The following is a 20,789-nucleotide window of genomic DNA, read 5'->3' on the forward strand; positions in this document are numbered from 1 at the left end:
GGGCAACTTTTTAAAGATGAAGGTAGATAGTGTGGGATTGTTTGCTTGGAAAAAATTTGCCAAAACACATTAAATAATCCTTTGGTAGCATGAAAGTAGTCATCAACCATTCTCTGAAAACAGTGATCACAGCTATAAAAATGAATCATTAATAAGAACAGAATGAAAAGGAGAAAACATATTTTACAGCATAATTTTATGTTTTCTAATAATAAACACCTATAACACTTTGTGTATATTAATTTTTAAAATCTACACACTGAAAAGAGATCCATATCTTTTGATAGATTCACTCCTTGAGGAGAACATTTTCCTAAGAACACTTTTTTTTTTTTTGTAAAAGCTGCTTTACGGTGAAGTGATGATGAAGATGTAAAAATGTCTAATGGTATATAGTATGCTGTCAACATATGTATATATGTAGTAATATTCCAGGCATTTTTATTGCAGTGTAGTGTTATGGCTTCCCAATAAGCCAGATAAAAATCACGTATAAGAATATTAAGGATTAAGGAAAGTGGTTTCCTTAGGTGATTGCTGGCAAAATTCACCTTCCCCCTATAACACAGTAAATGGACAGTGACATATTTTCGCTCTTACTCTCCGATAAGTTTGGATTTCCAGTTTTCAGAGCTGCTGCGTGTCTAATGTTTGTGACTTTCTTTGATTGTCTTTTCGTAGGAGTAGGTGCAACGGTGTAAGGTAAATGTGCTGCGTTTCTGTTTTGCAAACATTAAACTCCACTTTTTGAACACACAGTGGTAGCAAAAATAAGTAAAGATGTAATGTCTATTTAAATACATTTCATTTAATCGTTGGTGCTTAAATTAGATTGCATGCTTTGGTTAGAGTCAACAGTGTAAATATTAAAAACTTCAAAATTCATGTGTCCCATCTCCCTCTTCTCCATACCAGGTACGAGGTTGAAATGTGTGTGAAAACTCCTACCCATTTAAATACTACAAGGGAAAAAAACAAGCGTTTATGCAAGGACTTAAAAAAAAAAAACCTGCCATTAAACCTTTTATTCAGGGTATTTCAAATTTGCTTCGCTAAAGGGATTTATTCACTGCTAAAGATACACAGAGACAAGAGCTGTTTTTAAATGTTTATCACACCGCCCCTAGTTTTGCGCTAAAGAAAAGTACATTTTGTATTTTTAAAAATACACGCTCATTAAACAAAACTCCAAAACCTTAGCGCCCCCACCTAGCTGCCTTCCAGGTTTCAACTTGCGAGTTTCAGGTCCTTGCACAACACCTAAGGCGTGCAAAACTCTTTTTCTCGCTAATCCTGGCAGAGAACAGTCCGAAGAGATCTCCCTCCACGTCTCCACCCGAATTCCCTCTCTTCCCCAGATTCCACTCGCTTCTCTTTTTCCCTCCGCCCCCTTCTCCGCCAGCCCAATCTGTCAGAGAGGTTGTGTACAAACTGCGCGGCCGCCCTGCGCGCGAAGCTCGTGGCCCGAAAGGGGTGCGGTCCGCCTGGGGGAGGCGGGGCTCTGAGCTAGCTTCTCCCTTTTCATAGGTTAGCTGCTCAGGCCCGGCCAGCTTCGGGGCCCCGAGATTTGTCGGAGCGCTGCCAGTCTGGCCGGCTGGCCCCGCCTCCCCGGAGTTGGGTAAAATAGAGGCGGGCGTCAAGTGTCAGTAGTCGTGGGGCAGGTACGCGCGCTAGCAGCTCGCTCGCGGAGACAGGCAGTGGCGGGAGCGGACTCCGGGGAGCTAGGGAGCGCGGTGGGGCGGGGCGGGAGAAAGTGGTCGCCGGGTGGACGTCGGCGTTTACGCGTGGCGGAGCGGAAGAGTTTGGCTTTTCTTGCGCGCCTTTGAAAACCGCGCCTGCTTGTGAGCTGAGGGGTCAGTCCGGAGCCAAGCTCGCCGACCCGAGCAGCGTGGGCGAGGTGGGAAGCGCGCTCGACTCGCGCCCCGCGCCCGGAACCGCCCCCCCACCCCCCACCCCCCACCCCCGAGTGCCCATGGCTACGCGGGTGCTGACCATGAGCGCCCGCCTGGGACCCGTGCCCCAGCCGCCGGCCCCGCAGGACGAGCCCGTGTTCGCGCAGCTCAAGCCCGTGCTGGGCGCCGCGAACCCGGCCCGCGACGCGGCGCTCTTCCCCGGCGACGAGCTGAAGCACCCGCACCACCACCCGCAGGCGCAGCCCGCGCCGCCGCAGCCGGCGCCGCCGCCCGCCGCGGGCCCGCGGCTGCCCGCCGAGGAGCTGGTCCAGGTAGGAAGAGCCGCTCCCCTCCCTTCGCCTCCCTCCCGGGGCTCGGGCGTGTCCCGCCGCTGCGGCTCGCGGGCGACAGGGGCCGCTCCAGGCTGGGGCGCGCGTCGGGGCGCACCGCGGCCCAGGGCTGGGGGGCAGCCCCGCCCTGCCCTCCTGGCCTGGTGAGGGCACCCGAAGGAGAGGATCTATGGGGAGTCTGCCCTGGCTGCTCTGTCCGGGAAAGGTTCAGGAGGGAACTGGTGCTCACGCGCACCTTGTTTTTCTACCATTTGGGGGATGAAAGCTCGTTCCTCACGCCGGACCTCAATTCCATGTGTCCCCTAAATCCGCCGCCTCCCGCTGCCCTGGCCTTGGAGGTCACCCGCTGTCCCGATCCACGGCGTCCCGGAGTCAGTGGGAACGCAAATTGGGGTGTGGGGGGGGGGAGTGCTGGAGGGAGGCCCCTCGGGGTGCTAGTTTAATATCGCTTGGAGCAACCTGCTTTAGACGCGATCGTAGGGCTCCTTTGGGAAACGGGAGTTAGAAAAGCTAAGGTGGTGTTGGAGCGCTTATTTTTCCTTAGAAAAGAAAGAAAAAAAAGGACCGGGAGGTGTTGTTTTCTTCATCTGCGCGTAAATTTCCTCCCGGAGCCGCGTTGAAAGCTGGCAGTTGGCTTTTACACTTGCCCGGCAGCGGAATTAGAGCAACCGCCTGTTTCTTTCGCCCACGCAGGGAGTCATATAGCCCAGAAAAAACTTCCCGGGACTTTTAGCCTGTCCCAGGGAAAAAAAAAAAAATTGGAAACATACCCACATGCAAACAGCTGGAAGAGCTAAAATCAGAAACCACTAACCACCATGGGAGTAAAGCGCACGAAAGGGTTTAGTTCGGTTTATTTCAAGACGCCTCATTTAATACCCCCTTGGTATACTGTGTATTTGCTATACCAAGCTCCTGCTCCGGGGGTCTGCGAGTGTCACCGTGCTGTGCAAGGGCAGTGGCATTTATCAGAGATGTGACTCACAAGATCAGCGCGATTTTATTTTTAAATCGTATCTTTGCGGGAAACCCGAATCTATATCCACACAAAATGATTCGGAATCTGATAGCTGAAATTAAGTAGTAGCAAAAAAAAAAAAAGACTGTTATTCACTTTTTAAAATGCCAAGGTTAATAGTTCTGTGAGCATCTAGTTGGGGGTGTTGTTTCGTATGTGTGTCTTTCTGTTGAAATTTCCTTTCGGTGCTAAAAATTTTAGAAGTTTGTGTTATACTAGGAAAGATGATAGCTGCAAAAGACTGAGGAGACCGGTTACAAGCTGGATTATGTCCTAAAGAAAAATCACCATTTTAAAACCATGTGGGCATTTGTCAGTTTGCTGCTTAGAAGACACAGGAGGATAAGGGATGACTGAGCTTTTTACAGAGTGAGGGGGAATGTAGCGTTGGCCCACTGAGAAGGACACGATAAATGTTTGGCTGATGACTGTGCTGGCTACTGGCAGCCTCTCCACCCACGGCCCCTTAGCACCACTCTACCAAAGGAATGGTTTTCCCCTAGGTAATTAAAGATCTGTTTTAGATAGGGATATGAATAGGAACATTTCATTATCATATTAACCAATTACAGAATCTGCTGATTAAAATCAACATTTAGATCAAACTGGTGGAGAAGTTGGTTTGTTCTCTCAGTGGATACTATGTTTTGCTCAAAACATTGTATTTAAGTTTCCATTGAACTGTAAACTGGAAAAGGCACTTGAATAGCCAAAGAATATGTTTTATATTAGCTATTTCAGCAATATCTACCCAAGCAAAAAAAAGAAATTTTGCAATATTAACTGTAACCATAAAGGTTTACTGAGGTTTTTTTCCCTTTTCAACCACTGGATTTACCTATATGACATGAATAAGATAGAGATAATTTGGCCTTATTACAATACTGTATTTTCAGTTGTAATGGAGCAGAGAATCCTGCTTGTATACGAGTGATGATAAAGTATACTTTATTATTGCATCAGAAAGGAATATTTTTTCTCTTTGCTTCCTTTTTCTTCTTGATTTGTCTCTTTCACTTTTTGTCTGGGGTTGACTGGGGGCGATTTTACCAAACACTTGTTATACACAGTTTCATAAGGTTTTTGGTGAACCATTTGTTACACAGTTGACAAACCTGATATGTTTATAAGCAACGCTTAGGTGTTTGCCTTGGGTACTTTTCATAGCGATTGTTGGGAATTTTTAGTAAGCACAGTTTGTTCTTCCCGAGATGATGAATTGGGCGGATTATACATGTTTCTATCTCTTCTTTTTTAGACAAGATGTGAAATGGAGAAGTACCTGACACCTCAGCTTCCTCCAGTTTCTATAATTCCAGAACATAAAAAGTATAGACGAGACAGTGCCTCAGTCGTAGACCAGTTCTTCACTGACAGTGAAGGGTTACCTTACAGTATCAACATGAACGTCTTCCTCCCTGACATCACTCACCTGAGAACTGGCCTCTACAAATCCCAGAGACCGTGTGTAACACACATCAAGACAGAACCTGTTACCATTTTCAGCCACCAGAGTGAGACGACAGCCCCTCCTCCGGCCCCAACACAGGCCCTCCCCGAGTTCACCAGCATATTCAGCTCCCACCAGACCGCAGCTCCAGAGGTGAACAATATTTTCATCAAACAAGAACTTCCTACACCAGACCTTCATCTTTCTGTCCCTCCCCAGCAGGGCCATCTGTACCAGCTCCTGAATACACCGGATCTAGATATGCCTAGTTCTACTAATCAGACAGCAGTAATGGACACTCTTAACGTATCAATGTCGGCCGCCATGGCAGGCCTTAACACTCACACCTCCGCCGTCCCGCCGACCGCCATGAAGCAATTCCAGAGCATGCCCCCTTGCACATACACCATGCCAAGTCAGTTTCTTCCCCAGCAGGCCACTTACTTCCCCCCGTCACCACCAAGCTCAGAGCCTGGAAGTCCAGATAGACAAGCAGAGATGCTTCAGAATTTAACCCCACCTCCATCCTATGCTGCTACCATTGCTTCTAAACTGGCAATTCATAATCCAAATTTACCTGCCACCCTGCCAGTTACTTCGCAAAACATCCAGCCTGTCAGATACAATAGAAGGAGTAACCCTGATTTAGAGAAACGGCGCATCCACTACTGCGATTACCCAGGTATGTGATCCTACCTGGTTAAAGAATCAGCGTGTGTGTTTAGTGTGTTCGTGCGTGCCATTTTCCACCTCACATTCCAACTTTACATGGGAGACTAGTGGTTGACAATTAAAAAAAATTCACCTGCTCTGCTCTTGTCGCATCCCAGTCTCCGGTGCCTTACCCAAGTAACTGTTTAGTTACTTTGTGCTTATTTGATAATAGTAAAAAAAAAATGTTTGGAATATTATTGGAAAAAAAGTTACTGGACTCTTTTTAATGTTAAATACATGAGAGTCTTGCTACACTTACTTTGTTTACTGTAGCACTCTAAATTGGAGTTCTTAATTCCAAATTAAGTAACCTGGAAAGGAATTACTTAAGTAACATAGGGGAAAATAATGGGTGGCAATGAAGAGTGGGTTGGTGCAAGACAAGACCATCTATAGATTAGATTTCAAGGTTGGTTCTGATAGCATGTGAGCATATGCTCTTTCTTGAATGAGATATGTGGTCCAAAATATAAATTGATGACGGTGATGAATATATCTAGAAGTTGCTGGCATAAGCTAGTTTATGATTAATACAGGCTATAATTTATTGACTGTGGTACATGATATGACATGACATACTAAATGAAAAAACAAGAAATGTGGGAGTACAGAAAATTGCAGTCATCTTGGATAATGGTTTAACATTGTCAGCTCTGGAGCCATTAAAATTTTTTAAATCACTGAGGTATGTGTTGCTAGTATAAAGCACCTACTGGTATAAACACAGATTTCCCATTTGTAGTTGGGCTTGATTGTCTGCTCTTTCTGCTAAAGTGAAACATAAAGCAAATCACTTTATACCTTTAATCAGGTAATACGGGAGTATGCTTTAAAACATCTCTTAAAACTGAAGCTTCAAATATCTCCTTGCATGAGAGATTTCATCTTTAAAGCCCTATTTTAAACACTGAATCATCAGATGTAAAGATTTCAAAAGGATCTCCAGAATGACACGCTGTTCTTCTCCTTTATTTCAGGCTGCACAAAAGTTTATACAAAGTCTTCTCATTTAAAAGCTCACCTGAGGACTCATACTGGTATGTAATTTTCTTGTTAATTCTGTGAGTTGTGTAAATAGTATAAGTGGTATTCATCCTTTTAAAAGCCAGCACATGTTTGATCTCTTCTTTCTTCTGTCAACTTTTATTTTTTAATGGCTTACCTTTTTCAGCACTGGCTTGGCTCAAAATTCAGTTCAGTGAAAAAAGTTTGGTTCCAGGAAGGCTGATGTTCCCTCATTAAGGCCTTGCCCTGTCACCTCACATAGAATTAATTGCTCCCAAACATAAACAACAATGTTTACTAATGGATTTTAAAACTTTAATGGCATTGCTATTCCTATCTTGAAGGAAAAAAATGTAACTCATTTTCTCCCTCCAGAACAAATCAGTTGGCTTCTATAAAACTACATCAAACACTAAAGCCTTTTCCATTTAGCAGGTAAAGCGTAATTGCTTAATAAATTATCTTAATTTCACCTTGAGCCTAAAATATCTGTGTTTAGCATGTTATCCCTGCTGGTGAAAGGTGGGCTGGAAATTGAAAAATACTAAAATCAGGCAAAACTAGGGTCGTGGTTTAAAAGTTATTTTACATTCTACCCCAGTCCTTATTATACATTGGAGAGACTTTATTCCAGCTAATATCTCATCTGTGTTTAAAATGTTTAGCCCCTATAATTTTATAAAAACTTTTGTCAGATCTATACACTCATTTTAAAATGCTTTTTAATTTCAAAACTTTATATCAGAACTTATTTGAGGACGAAATTAGATGGTGGCAAGCTGTAAAAATCTCCAAATACCCAAAGTATTTTTAAAACTATGGGTGGTTACCATTAGTGATTTTCTTAAAAGGATAGGCCTGAAGGAAAGAACCTATACAAAGTGATTGTGTTTTTTTTCCTCTCCGTAAATGCAGCTTTAACCTAAAGTTCAGAGAATAAGTTTGCTAATAAAAGCAATGACCTAGCAAAATGTTTTATTCCATCATTGCTATGGAAACCAAAGTATTCAACAGTTCCTTTGAATGGGCTGCTGGATTAGTGTGAGGACTTGAATCTCCCCAGGCTAGATGTTACTATGGAAATTGAGTTTTGATAAATGAAGTAGTTATCTCTAACTGCTGCATTAAAAAGTAAAAGCCTTTGAACAAAGGTCAGTCCTGAGATAGAGCTCAAAGAGGAACATGGCTGCAGACATTTCATATGCGCATTGGAAAGTATTGCTTGATATCCCAGTGATAAATACTACTTAAAATCTAAGTAGTGTTGGCGACAATGTGGTAGATTCCAGGGCTTTCTGAGAAATTGCTTTTAAAGAAAAGACATCTCCTGTATTTATCAGTGAAACCAGTGGGTTGTTTCAACCTGAAGTTTTTAGGTAGAGACAAAAGGCTATCTCCTAATCCCAAAGTAGAAGTTATATTTATACTTAAACAAACACCCATTAGCATGTAAACTCAGTCTGCAGTTTTCAGCATACAAATGACAAGACCATGAAAACAGTCTCTATAGAAATACTAAACTATCCTTTTATAGAATATACATTATATATTTAGGAAGAAACATTGAAAATGGGTTTTTACTTGAATTATGATTAAGAAGAGGAAATAACCAGAACTTTTGAGCTCTTGTCCTTTCTCCTTTGAAAGTCCTTGAAATGGGAGATAGGAGGAAACAATGTTTCTCCTGAGGTTAAAGTCTCCTAATAAAGGAGGAGCATGATTCCATATATCGAGGCAATCAACTGCTTATTGCTGGGATGTAGTCAGGGCATATCTAAATGGCCTTGCAACCCCTGGCAGGGTTTAGTGCTCAGAATGCTTATACCTGGGATTCTGGAACTTGACCTGCTGGCAGGGAAATTTAATAGTGGGTTGTCTTAACGATGCTTATACTGAAAAAGATAAAAACCAACTAAAAAGAAGATGTAGGCCTAGTTTGAATCCCATGTATCGACTTTTCCACCCGATCATAAATGTGTGTCCATTGACATCTGATGAGTGAGACCCCGTAATCCAGTTTAATAAAGTTTTGTTTGATAGCCTTTCAGACGCCTCGAGGAGGGTTTGTGGCAGACTTGTTCATCTGGCTAAACCCGTTCTTGGGTAATCATAGAGCATTGAGGTTGTTTTCTCCTCATTTTTAGTTTCTACACAATGCCTTTGAAAATTACCTGTGTGCTCTCATTGCATCCTCCCCACCCTGTCGTTTTTTAACGAATCTATCTGAAGCTAGCGAAGTTTTTTTTCTTTCCTTCTTTTAAAGGCCCAGGTATTTCTAAATAACTTCTCTCAATGTAATTAACTTTTTGTTTTAGAGGACTTTAAAAAAAAATTTATGTGGGAATGTTGATATTGTATTTTTGATATAAAAACTTTTTAATGATTGCCACTTTAGGCAGAATATGCAGGACCCGAGGACTTCTTTAGAAAATAATTGTAATTGCTTTAAAATGTCAAGTTACCTTATGTTTTTAAAATGTTTTAAGCAATTAAAACAACCTACTCCTGAGTTCTGTTTAATTGCTTATTCTGGATTTTTAGATTGCAAATGCTTCCTGACTTATAAACCGAACATAAGGACATAGTCTTTCCCAAACAAGACGTTTTTTTAAAAATTCGAGATGAAAGAGTAGAAAATGGCGGTTAGAAGTCTCATAGCATTCAAGTTTTTCTGAGTTTATACATTTTGATTTCTTTATTCAGAAAGAATATACAAAAGTAATACAAAACTCTATATGGTTAGACAAAATACCTGAAGTTGATGTTGCCTCTGTTCTGGGGGAAAGATTGTAGTTATTGGCCTATAGGGATATCCTTATTACCTGTGTGGAAGTGTTTGTGTTACTTCTAGCATATATATATATATATATGTATATGTCAGTGTACATATATATATACATCGAGCCTCTGATTAGAAATAAGTATGGCTACTTAGGCAACAGTATCACGAGGTGTATATTTCCAAATAAAAATATTTGTCTTTTTAACAGCATTTTAAAAAGCACATTGGCAAGAAATTGAAAACATTTATCACCCGATGCTAGTTTCTTGGTATGCCTAAGAGTCCCATGAGTTGAAATGCTGCTTTTACATTGAGTGTGGAAATTTCTTTGAAAATTGTGTTTACACTTTAGTAAAAAGTACTTACTTTCTAAAGAAAGAGTTCTGAAAAAGCAAACAGTGCACTCTGAATTCCGATGTTTGAAATCTGAGTAGTTTTAGTCACATGTGTGGCTGTGCTGGAGTATATGGTAAAAGCCCTGGAGTATATGGTAAAGCAGTTGGGGAAAGAGGGTATGGTAAGGTTTTATGGTCATTTGGCAGCTATCTGGAGCAGGGCAGAAAGTGAGCAGTTGTTCATAGTCTGAGCAGCACACACACACACTGGGCGTCAGTGTCAGTAGCCCTTAGATCCAGACTCTGTGCCCAGGTTGCTACATGTGGACTACATGATCCCAGAATGACTGCCACCGATTGACAAGAGGACAATTGGAAACACCCCCAAAAAAGAAAATGGAAACATACAAATAACACAACACGAAGTGGACTGTGGGTGAAGCACTGACCTGTTAGAATCTCTCAGCTGTATTCTGGATTCCTTGTTTTAAGAAAGAATTTCGCAGTAAGCCTTGGAAAGATTTCTAGCCCAAGACTACTTGTAAAGGGGCTAAATTCCCACCTGCTGCCTCACTTCCCGTGTAGAACACTTTTCTAATAACATTTATATTAAGATGGTACTGTGTGTACTTCAAAATACATCATCTCTGCTAGAGATTTATTGCTCAGTTGATTTTAGTTTCAGTTTGTGTAGTAAAAAATCCCTAGGTATAAATCCCTAGTTAGTTCTTCGCTCTACACTTACTATCCATTGAATGTCTTAGGTATAGATTTTTGTTTTAAAATACTGTCCATGTTGATAATAAAGGTATTTTCATTTGCAGCACTTCCCCACAAATAGAAAACATTCAAAATGTTCTGAACATGAATTATTCCTTTTTTTGTGAAACTGTGGGAAGCGGTAAAACATTTTAAAAAATAGAGAAAGGAATTCATTCCCTTAAAAAATGATTTAGAGTTAAAATCAGAATAAGATTTTATGTATGTGTGTGCATACATATGTCTCCATATATATGTATATAGCCTTAGTGGAGATCATGCAGTTTGGATCTAGAGATCAGTGTTGGTAGAGGTGAAAAAATTTTGCAGGATGAAATTAGTACTCAACTGATTTTTCTGAGTTTATATTTGAAAACTGCAGGAAAAAGTATCCCATTTAGCCTGTTATGTGTTACCAGTTAGACATTCTTAAATTATTTTTGTTTGCAGCTTTGAAATTTATTTTTCTATATTGACAAGTTCAAGTTAACATAAAAAAAAAGAAAAAGTAGCTATAAGAGAGTCACTCATTTAGATGCCTGGAAAGGTATTTATGAGCATAGAAGCTTAGAAACAATTTCTTTTTAATGACTCATGGGAAAGGTTTAACTTTGCTTCTGGGACTTGCTCTTTCATCTGAAAAACATTTACATTTACATAGGAAATTGATTAAATATTGTTTTGAGATGATAAAGTATATGGAACTTTTAGAAGTATAATTTGATTAAGCAAACGTTTTTGACTGATTTTTCAAGAATCCAAAGAGAATCTCTTCCCTGTTGTTTTTATAGATTAGGGGGAAAAGATAGTTCGTAAATGGACTAAACAGAATTGCTGAAGTTGAGATAGAAACAATTAGCTGTGAAGATAGTGAGGGCGGTACTGTTTTTAAAAGTAAAATATTTTAATCACCAAAGGTTTTTACTTTGGCAGATATTGTTAGTTTTATAGAATGTGGTAGTTGTTTACTTGATGACCCACATCTTTTCAGGTGAAAGATTAGAAACAAAGTAATGTCCTAGTTTAGCAAGTATCTCTGTAGCAGCATTCCTATTCTGTCAGCCTGTATTATTTATATCCAAGAATCTCTTACAACTCGGATTAAGGTGAGTTGCTGTTTTAGAAGTGCCCCATAGGTAACTTTCTAAAAAACATTCAGGCAGAAGAATATACCTGTGACTACTTTATAAATGCACAGTGTTTAGAGCTGGGAAGAATCTCCAGGTCAAGATAACCACGTTAAGTGCAAATTTAAGGAAAGGATAATTAGGACTCATTCAGTACTAGAAAAATGAAAATATAGAATTTTTCTGTTTTGGCTAAAAAAGGTAAAATATTTCACCAAGACTTTACTGTTTAAAAATTTTACTTTGGGTTCATATTACAAGAAAGTGAATCTGAATGTCATATTTTTGTCAGGAGACTCAGGAACTGGTATTTCATTAACACTATCAATGATAGAGGATGTTTTTGTCCAGAACCCTTGGGGCTCAGATGGTAAAGAATCGGCCTGCAATGCGGGAGACCCTGGTTGGATCCCTGGATTGAGAAGATCCCCTGGAGAAAGGAGTGGCTACCTGCTCCAGTGTTCTTGCCTGGAGAATTCCCCTGGACAGAGGAGCCTGGCGGGCTCCAGTCCAGGGTCGAAAAGAGTCAGACACAACTGAGCGACTGACACTTAGGAGAAGTAGCGGAGGTGCTTAGGTCCCTAGAGATTGGTCCTGCTGGGGTAGAGACTGCCACCTTGGGGGTGGCATGCTCCCCCTGCTCTGTATCTGTCTTTGACCAGCACAAGGGGCTCCACAGTTCCTTGGTTTTCCTCAAATCCAGTCCAGTCCTGGAAAAGAAAACTTGTTTACATAGAGTTGATTTACCCTTGTACAACTTCAGGTTGGATAATAAACTGATTCGGAACATGTCCTTCTGAAGAGTTTAAAAGTACGGTTCTCGCCTAAATGCACGTTTAGTCAGATAACACTCAGTGGTCCTTGGCAGAAGGAACCAGGCAAAACCCTGCCACAGGTGAGGCCGTGGTTAAAAAAAAAAAAAAACACAGTATGGTAGCCTTACACTAGATGCCTTCCTGTCTCTTTTACCTTCACGCCTTTTCATGAGTGAAAATTCCCAAGTTGGTCAGCCTCAGGACACACTGTGATTAACCAAAGGTGCATAAGGAGGTATGGCAATAGAAGACAGTCTCTGTGTTAGAGAACTTTTATGGCTAGTTAAGGAGGCAGAATACAGTTGTTTGAAGCTTTCATTCAGCAGTATCTGTGCCAGTACAGATCAGTCATTTAGATCAAATTTAAGTGATGATGGGGATACAGAGAAGTGTAATGATTTCTCTTGGATACTTCATAGGTTTTTTGGAAGGAATCCGGTGAGTCACGTTTTAAAGATAAGCACAAAAGAAGAAAGAAGGGAATTTTTTAATATAGCCTTTTAATTCGTTTCCTTAAACTGATCACATTATTGACAGGGTTACTCTATCAAGTAAACATTAGGTGAAGTGAAGTGAATGTCACTCAGTCATGTCCAGCTCTTTGCGACCCCATGGCTCTAGCCTGCCAGGCTCCTCTGTCCATGAAATTCTCCAGGCCAGAATACTGGAGTGGGTTGCCATTCCCTTCTCCTGGGGATCTTCCCAACCCAGGGATCGAATCCAGATCTCCCGCATTGCAGGCAGGTTCTTTACCATCTCAGCCACCAGGGAAGCCCAGGATGTACATTAGGTACCTTTGCAAATACTAGCAATAAAAATCTTTGAAATGAAATGCCTGCCCTTTTGTTGCCAAGTATAGGAGATACACTGCAGTGACCTTTAGTAAAAAATTTTAATAGAAAATTACTAATATAGATATATAAAAATACGAACTAATGAGCCAAAGTCACCTTACTTTATGTGCTTTTAAAGATATCTAATATTTCCCTATGAGTTTCTTTAATCTTGGTATTAATGCTTCTCTTTTTTTAAAACCTTTCATTAGAATGTATACTGTTTTAGACGGAGAAGGCAATGGCAACCCACTCCAGTACTTTTGCCTGGAAAATCCCATGGACAGAGGAGCCTGGTAGGCTGCAATCTATGGGGACACAAAGAGTGGGACACAACTGAGCGAATTGTCTTTCACTTTTCACTGTCATGCATTGGAGAAGGCAGTGGCAACCCACTCCAGTGTTCTTGCCTGGAGAATCCCAGGGACGGGGGAGCCTGGTGGGCTGCCGTCTATATAGGGTCGTGCAGAGTCAGACAGGACTGAAGCGACTTAGCAGCAGCAGCATACCGTTTAAGAATCTAAATTCCTTAAATCTCTAGTGATGGGAAAAGATCTGATGATTATTGAATTGCATGAAAATATTTTCCACCTGAAATAAGAGTTCATTTTGTGCATCAAGGACTCAAATTCTAAGAATTAAACTTAAGGGGGGATTCCCTGGTGTGGCTCAGGTGGTAAAGAATCTGCCTGCAATGCAGAAGACCCAGGTTCCATCCCTGGGTTGGGAACATCCCTTGGAGAAGGGAAGGGGAATCCACTCCAGTATTCTTGCCTGGAGAATTCCACGAACAGAGGAGCCATGAGGTCACAAAAGAGTCAGACACTACTGAGTGACTAACACTATTGACTATTAAGTAATTTATTTCACTTTAACAGTCAGAATAGAATATGGATGTTAAACTATTTGAGGCCAGAGACCAAGCCTTATTCGTTGGATTTTGCAAGTCACCTGGTACAGGTTGTGATTGTTCGTACATATTACTCTCATTTACTAAACATTGACTTTAATTCTGATTTTTGACCTCTATCAAACATAATTGATTGGATTTAGTTTTAGCATCAGGAAGGAAACCAGATATACAAATTTGCTGTGACAAAAAGGTTACCTAAAATAAATAAGATAAAATTTCCATCTATGATACTTTTCTTTTGTTAGAAGAATCTATGCAGAACATTCTAGGAAAAGGCCTTAGTGTGAATCAATTGAACATGTTCAGCCAAGCAGAGAAACTTCCCATTCTAGTGTGGTAGATTCATAAGTCATTTTTTAGTCTATTCAACAGAAAAAAAAAATAGCTGATTTTTAAGTTCATCACTAAAGACTTTTCAGATTCTTAGCAAACATGTTCTGCTAACTCATTGATGTTCCTTTCAGTTCAGTTCAGTTGCTCAGTCATGTCCGACTCTTTGCCACCCCATGGACTGCACCATGCCAGACTTCCCTGTCCATCACCAACTCCCAGAGCCTACTCAAACTCATGTCCATTGAGTCGGTGATGCCATCCAACCATCTCATCCTCTGTCGTCCCCTTCTCCTTTTGCCTAGGGTTCCTTTAGCCTAGGGTTAAAGGAGAGCCATCATTAGGTGGTATTTGGGGATTATCAGTCCCAGAACAGGACAACCGTCAGAAGTCCACACGTCCTGAAAGGTGGGTGTCCTTGGGGGCTGGCTTAGCCAGGATGTGTCCTATGCTTCAGACAGTCTGAGATTTAAGGCCTGCTTTGAGTCCATTAGGCTAGTTGTTAACTGACCTGGACACACGGCTTTAGAATCTTTAAATGTGAACAATATCTGTGTACTCCTTACATCATTCATATAGAGCCTGTATCAGTGTTTGCCAATGGAGGGTATAACTGGGACATTGAGGAAAAGTGGCAGGCCAGGCTTCTCAACACGACCTCATTGTTCTGCTTCTAACTCTTGGAGTTGTTGAGGATAAATGAAATACGAGCACCTGAGTCAGAGTAGTGCTCAGTGTCTGCTTCTGCCTGCTCCCTCCTTCTCCTGGTAATGGTTTTGCTTAACATTAATTGACTTCATCAGTATGGACAATATGTATATTTAACCATTGTTTTTTTTTTTTTTTAAAGGATTAAGGATTCTAGTAAAAGAGTCCCTGGTAATTTTATAAGACGATGAGAAAATATCCTCTTTGAGATAAAGCCGAAGCTTGTTTTTCATGCTGTACATATTTGTCACTTTTTTTTTTCTTCTTGTCTTTGGAAAGTTTCACATTAACAACAGCATGAGAACTTAAAAATACAGTCGATGTTGAAAGAGCTTAACTAAATATTTTAAATTGGTGGTATTGGAAGGAGATTCTGTAAAAATCCAATTAAACTTTTGAAAGCTCTATCCTGTTGAAATAACTTAAAGGAAGTTAGTTTGGTTTCCCAGAAGTACTATGCATAGTGTTTCTGGCTGAGGAAGAAAGACCTGAATCTGCTATTTATTTGGCCAGAAATTGGGTACCAGCTTCCTCTACAATGTTTTACTTGAGCAGTGTTGACACTTGAACAAATCCCGTACAAACTGCCCCAAGTGGGGAACAGTTGTCCTTACTTCTGTGGTAAAGCTCCGGCCCCATGACTAACATCCAGAAACTGGTAGTATTCTTGGCTGAATGCTCTATAGATACGTATAAATTGAAAGCAAAACCCCAACTGTTTTAGGAACTTTCATGGCTACCGTTTTTCAACCAATCAGTAAAGTAAACTTTTAAAAATACTGATGCAGTTTATTGCTTCCTAGCCAATAAAAATAGTGAACGAAAAGAGTCTAGTGTCCCTTGTTTCTTAAATAAACTTTGAAAATTCAGTTCTCCTGCCATTTAATTATTCAATTCAAAAGACTAGAATGACTCCTTTTTAAATCAGGCACTTTTTTTTCCCTTGCCTCAGACATCAGAAATAACTTTCTCTTCACGTTAAATGACAGTGAAGTATTTAGCCAACCTGTTTGTTTTGGTGATTTATTTTTCACAGGGAACAAGAACAAACACTTGGTGTGCAAAAAAACTTTTTCTGTTTGATTTACATCGACAAGACTGATAGCTACATTTACTACTGGCATTAAGACATTTCTGTGTATTAAACATACTGAATATAAGCAAAAGAAAAGTGGTTTATTTCTGGTTACTTAAAAGGTTTAAGTGTACTAGCTTAAATTCTTTGAATTTACTCTTAAGAGGGGGAAGAGAAATACTTCAGGAAGTTGAGGTGTGCATTTTTAAAATGGAGCAATAGGAACCAAAAAGGGAATTAAAAACATAAAAAGTATTTATTTGTGTGTTGGTTTGGAGCCAGAGGAGAGGGAGAAGGGAAGGGTGGCTCAGGGATACTCACTGCAGGAGTTGAAAGAGAAACCCCCTGGGAAATAATTGGTACAAAATTCAGAGGGCTGCTCTGGGCCTTCTGTCTTTGTCCTTATGGGGTTTTGTTGTGGAGTCATGTTATGAATTATGTGACCCTTATGGAGTCACAGTGATTATCAGGACAGCAAAAATACATTAACCACAAGCTGTGGAAGTCTCGGTTGATGTGGACAATGTCTTTTAAAATTTGGCCTCAGCTGAATAATCTTAGAACTTCCTGAATATGATCCTGTTAAATCAGGCAGAGAAAGGTAGTTGAATTTCACTGTGGTACTAAGTAACCAGTGTTCAAAGCAATGCTGGGTTTTCTCCAGCAGCAGAAAACATTTTAAAGAATTTAGAAGTTTGGCTATTCAGAGTTTTCAAATGCTATTCAAATAAAACTCAGCGGTTATACAGAGTGGAATCAGGAAGAGAAAGATAAATACCGTATTCTAACGCATAGATAGGGAATCTAGAAAAATGGGCCTAAAGAATGTATTTACAGGGCAGCAATGGAGAAACATACATAGAGAAGAAACTTACGGACATGGGGAGAGGGGAGGAGAGGGTGAGATGTATGGAAAGAGTAACATGGAAACTTACACTACCATATGTAAAATAGATAGCCAATGGGTATTTGCTGTATGGCTCAGGAAACTGAAACAGGGGCTCTGGTGTCAGCCTGGAGGGGTGGGATGGGTAGGGAGTTGGGAGGGAGGTTCAAAAGGGAGGGGATATATGTATACCTATGGCTGATTCATGTTGAGGTTTGACAGAAAACAGCAAAATTCTGTAAAGCAATTATCCTTCAATTAAAAAAAAACCTCATCAGTAAGCCAGCAGTACTTTAAGATGCAAATTTACCTCACAAATTCTCATCTTAAATTCGTAGAAAATTATAACCAAGTTAAGCATCAATAAAAGAACTACTAGTGATTGCTTAGTGAGAGATTCTTTGATCTGGGGGTTAATACACAATCTTAAATAGGATTAATTGATTCTAAAACTGGGAATTAAGGCTGCCTTATAAATAGTGTGGGTTTTCCTGGTGGCTTAGATGGTAAAGAACCTTCTTGCAGTGCAGCAGATCTGGGCTGGGAAGATTCCCTGGAGAAGGGATCATAAGTCATATTTTTTTTAAAGGTGACATTAATTTTATTCGTATATCAAAAATATACAATGATGTGGGGCAATTACATGAAGTCAGAAGCTGGTCTGTGATGAGGAACAGCAAAGGCCTTTGGCAAACCTGGGAGTTTCTTTGCATGTCATTGTGGGCAGAATCCTTTTGGGCTGCCGGTATTGAGTAGTTTTGAAAGGTTACCAGCAACTAGCAAACCTTAAGAACAAACAACATTAAGAAGAATACAGATTGCAGAGGCTTGGGGAAGTGGCTCAGATAGAGGGGGGTAGGGTGGTGGCTCAGATGTCAATTCACTATTTAAGGGAAGAGAGAGGAAGATTGAATTAGAGACTTTTATAAATTATATATATGTAAGTTCCATGAGTTCAGGCATTTTTGTTTTATTCTAAGCATTCAGGATAGTCCCTGGCATATAATATGCATTTGACAAGTCATTGATGGAATGAATTTTGATAGTCTTTCTGATGCAGTGCATTGCAAAGGGAAATTAAATGTGCATGACACCACAGTTAAGTTATTGGTACCAGACTTCCTGATCTGCTTGAGAAATTGTTAAAATGCTTAAAGCTTTAACACCATTCAGCTTTAATCTTTATCTAGTTGTTTTGCTTCAGTCTGAAAAATGGGAAGATGTGAATATATGCGCACTGGAGGGAATTTCAAAGAGCTAGTCCATTTTGGAAAGCCATTTGTTATGTGAACTGGCTTATGTGCTGGCATTTCACAGTGGCTAGTGTAGAAACTTTTAGGACCACTTTATTGCTAGGCTCTCAGTTGTGGTCCATAAGTTGGTGATGTGAGCAACTCCTCCTTGTAGCTCCTGAATTTCTTCCTCCCTGGGCCACCTTAGAGCCATCAGTCCTGCACTAATTCAGTTGAGGTTGGTTGGTATAGAAATTATATTGGCACAGTAGTAATAAAGCCGCTCAAGCACATCTAGTCATCTCATGGATTTACATGTGCAGGAACAGTTCAGTGCTCATAAAAATATGAGCACTGATTCATCCTGCACATGTATTTTTAAAAATTGTTTGAAGAGAATTTTTAGACAGTTTAAAAAAGCTGAAGTACAGTTGATTTGCAGTATTTTGTTTTAGCAAATGTTTTAGGTGTACACCAAAGTGATTCACTTATACGTGTATCTATTTTTCAGCTTCTTGTCCCGTATAGGTTATTGCAGAATATTGAGTACAGTTCCTTGTGCTATCCTTGTTCGTTACCTTCTTTATATATAGTTTCGTGTATGGGTTAAACCCAAACTCCTAATTTATCATCTCTCCTTGCCCCCACCCTGTAAATTTCCATTTTCCGTTCTTCAAAAGTACACAGAGTACTTAATTAAGGACTATTCTGCAAAACAGTGACTCTCTGCACTAGGTGCCCTGAGCAGTTTCTAGTTCGTCAGGAATCCACACACCTTCCTCCGTAGAGCCTGAGTTTGAAAGAAACCCCTTGGCAGACAACACTATCTGCCTTGTCCAGGGTTGCCAACTGCCCGCTCACCTTCCCCTCTTGGTCTGTTGCGCAGGTGAGAAGCCGTACAAATGCACCTGGGAAGGCTGCGACTGGAGGTTCGCGCGCTCGGACGAGCTGACCCGCCACTACCGCAAGCACACCGGGGCCAAGCCGTTCCAGTGCGGCGTGTGCAACCGCAGCTTCTCGCGCTCCGACCACCTGGCGCTGCACATGAAGAGGCACCAGAACTGAGCTGCCAGCGCCGCCGCCCGTGCATCCTCCGCCGCCTGCCCCACACCGCTCACTTGGCAAAATTTTAAACTACACAATTAATTCTATATATATAAAAGAAAATGAAAACACAAAACTGGAAATGTATATTTTGTATATTTGAGAAAACAGGGAATACATTGTGTTAATACCAAAGTGTTTGGTCCTTGTCCGAATCTGGAATGCTTGCTGTATGCTGGCTTGACCCAGGCAAATGCCGTCATCTCAGACAGGTAGCCCCATCTCAGCGCGGGCTGGGTGTGCAGGGTGTATTTGCAGTGTTCTTCCCAAAGCACCACCATTTAATGTGACAGTGTTTAGCAAACAAGTCCGTTGGGCACAAGAAGACAGCTGGATTGTGTGTCAAGATTTTGCTTGACATCAGAGGAGTTTTTTTTCAATACAAGATAATTCTCTAGAGGTACGCAGCATACCTGGCAATTCACAAATAGCCATTGAACAAATGTGTTGTTTTATTTTGTTTTTTATATGAGTTGCCTATATTTGCTATTCAAAATTTTGTAAATATGCAAATCAGCTTTATAGTTTATTACACATTTTCTAAGATTCTTTTGGGGAAAAAATCATAAATAATTCTTTTGAAAATAACCATGAATACATTTACAGTTAGAACTTGTGGTAAGATACCTCTTAAAACCTTACCAAATTCATTTCTGTGGTAGGTAGAAATAAATCACTCAAACTTCAAAAGCAGATTTCATGCACTGATTAAAATCGGATTGTTTATTTTAAATACAAGCTACATTTTATATGAATTGTGAACTCAAGAGCTTAAAGATGGATTATTCAAAAGTCAAAACATCTTACAATAAGCTAAACAGTATCATTTTTGAAAAGAAAGACATACGTAGTTTTCACTTGGGAATGTTGAATTTATGATGCAGTTTTCATATACGGAAACGTTGAATTTATGATTCAGTTTTCATATACTGAGATGTTTGCTTGTGCAGTACAATTGGTTAAATGCCAATTTATGTGGACTTTGCATGTAATATACAGTGAGACACAGTAATTTTACCTAAATTACAGTGCAGTTTAGTTAATCTATTGTTAACACTGACTCAGTGTCTGCCTTTAATTATAAATGACATGTTGAAAACTTAAGGAAGTAAGTGCTACATATATGCAATATAAAATAGTAATGTGACACTGATGCTGTTAACCAAAGGGCAGAATAAATAAGCAAAATGCCAAAAGGGGTCTTAATTGAGATGAAAATTTAATTTTGTTTTTAAAATATTGTTTATCTTTATTTATTTTGTGGTAATATAGTAAATTTTTTTAGAAAATTTTCATAACTTGATAAATTATAGTTTTGTTTGTTAGAAAAGTTTCTCTTAAAAACGTGTACATAGATGACAAATGGTGTAAATATTTTGTAAGAGGCTTCAAAATGTTTATACGTGGAAACATACTTACAGGAAAAGCATAAATTGGTTGCTGTTTTGCTTCTTTTTCCCT

General features: G+C 40.2%; 1 protein-coding gene across 1 annotated transcript; it reads left to right on the plus strand.

Annotated features, from left to right (window-relative positions):
- Positions 1 to 1,972: 1,972 nt before the first annotated feature.
- KLF5 (KLF transcription factor 5) lies at positions 1,973 to 19,289 on the plus strand. The gene is made up of 4 exons (XM_068984692.1): positions 1,973 to 2,224; positions 4,519 to 5,392; positions 6,402 to 6,461; positions 19,111 to 19,289. Exons 1-4 carry the CDS (start codon positions 1,973 to 1,975, stop codon positions 19,287 to 19,289), a joined length of 1,365 nt encoding a protein of 454 aa, XP_068840793.1.
- Positions 19,290 to 20,789: the final 1,500 nt, after the last annotated feature.

The sequence above is a fragment of the Capricornis sumatraensis genome, chromosome 12 (genome assembly GCF_032405125.1).
Source record: "Capricornis sumatraensis isolate serow.1 chromosome 12, serow.2, whole genome shotgun sequence".
Lineage (NCBI taxonomy): Eukaryota > Metazoa > Chordata > Mammalia > Artiodactyla > Bovidae > Capricornis > Capricornis sumatraensis.

What these genes read in the sequence shown, in the direction of transcription:
- KLF5 (XM_068984692.1), top strand. Translation starts at nt 1,973, where the DNA reads ATGGCTACGCGGGTGCTGACCATGAGCGCCCGCCTGGGACCCGTGCCC. An exon ending in CCACTACTGCGATTACCCAG is followed by an intron (nt 5,393 to 6,401) that starts GTATGTGATCCT and finishes CCTTTATTTCAG; the next exon opens with GCTGCACAAAAGTTTATACA. An exon ending in TCACCTGAGGACTCATACTG is followed by an intron (nt 6,462 to 19,110) that starts GTATGTAATTTT and finishes TCTGTTGCGCAG; the next exon opens with GTGAGAAGCCGTACAAATGC.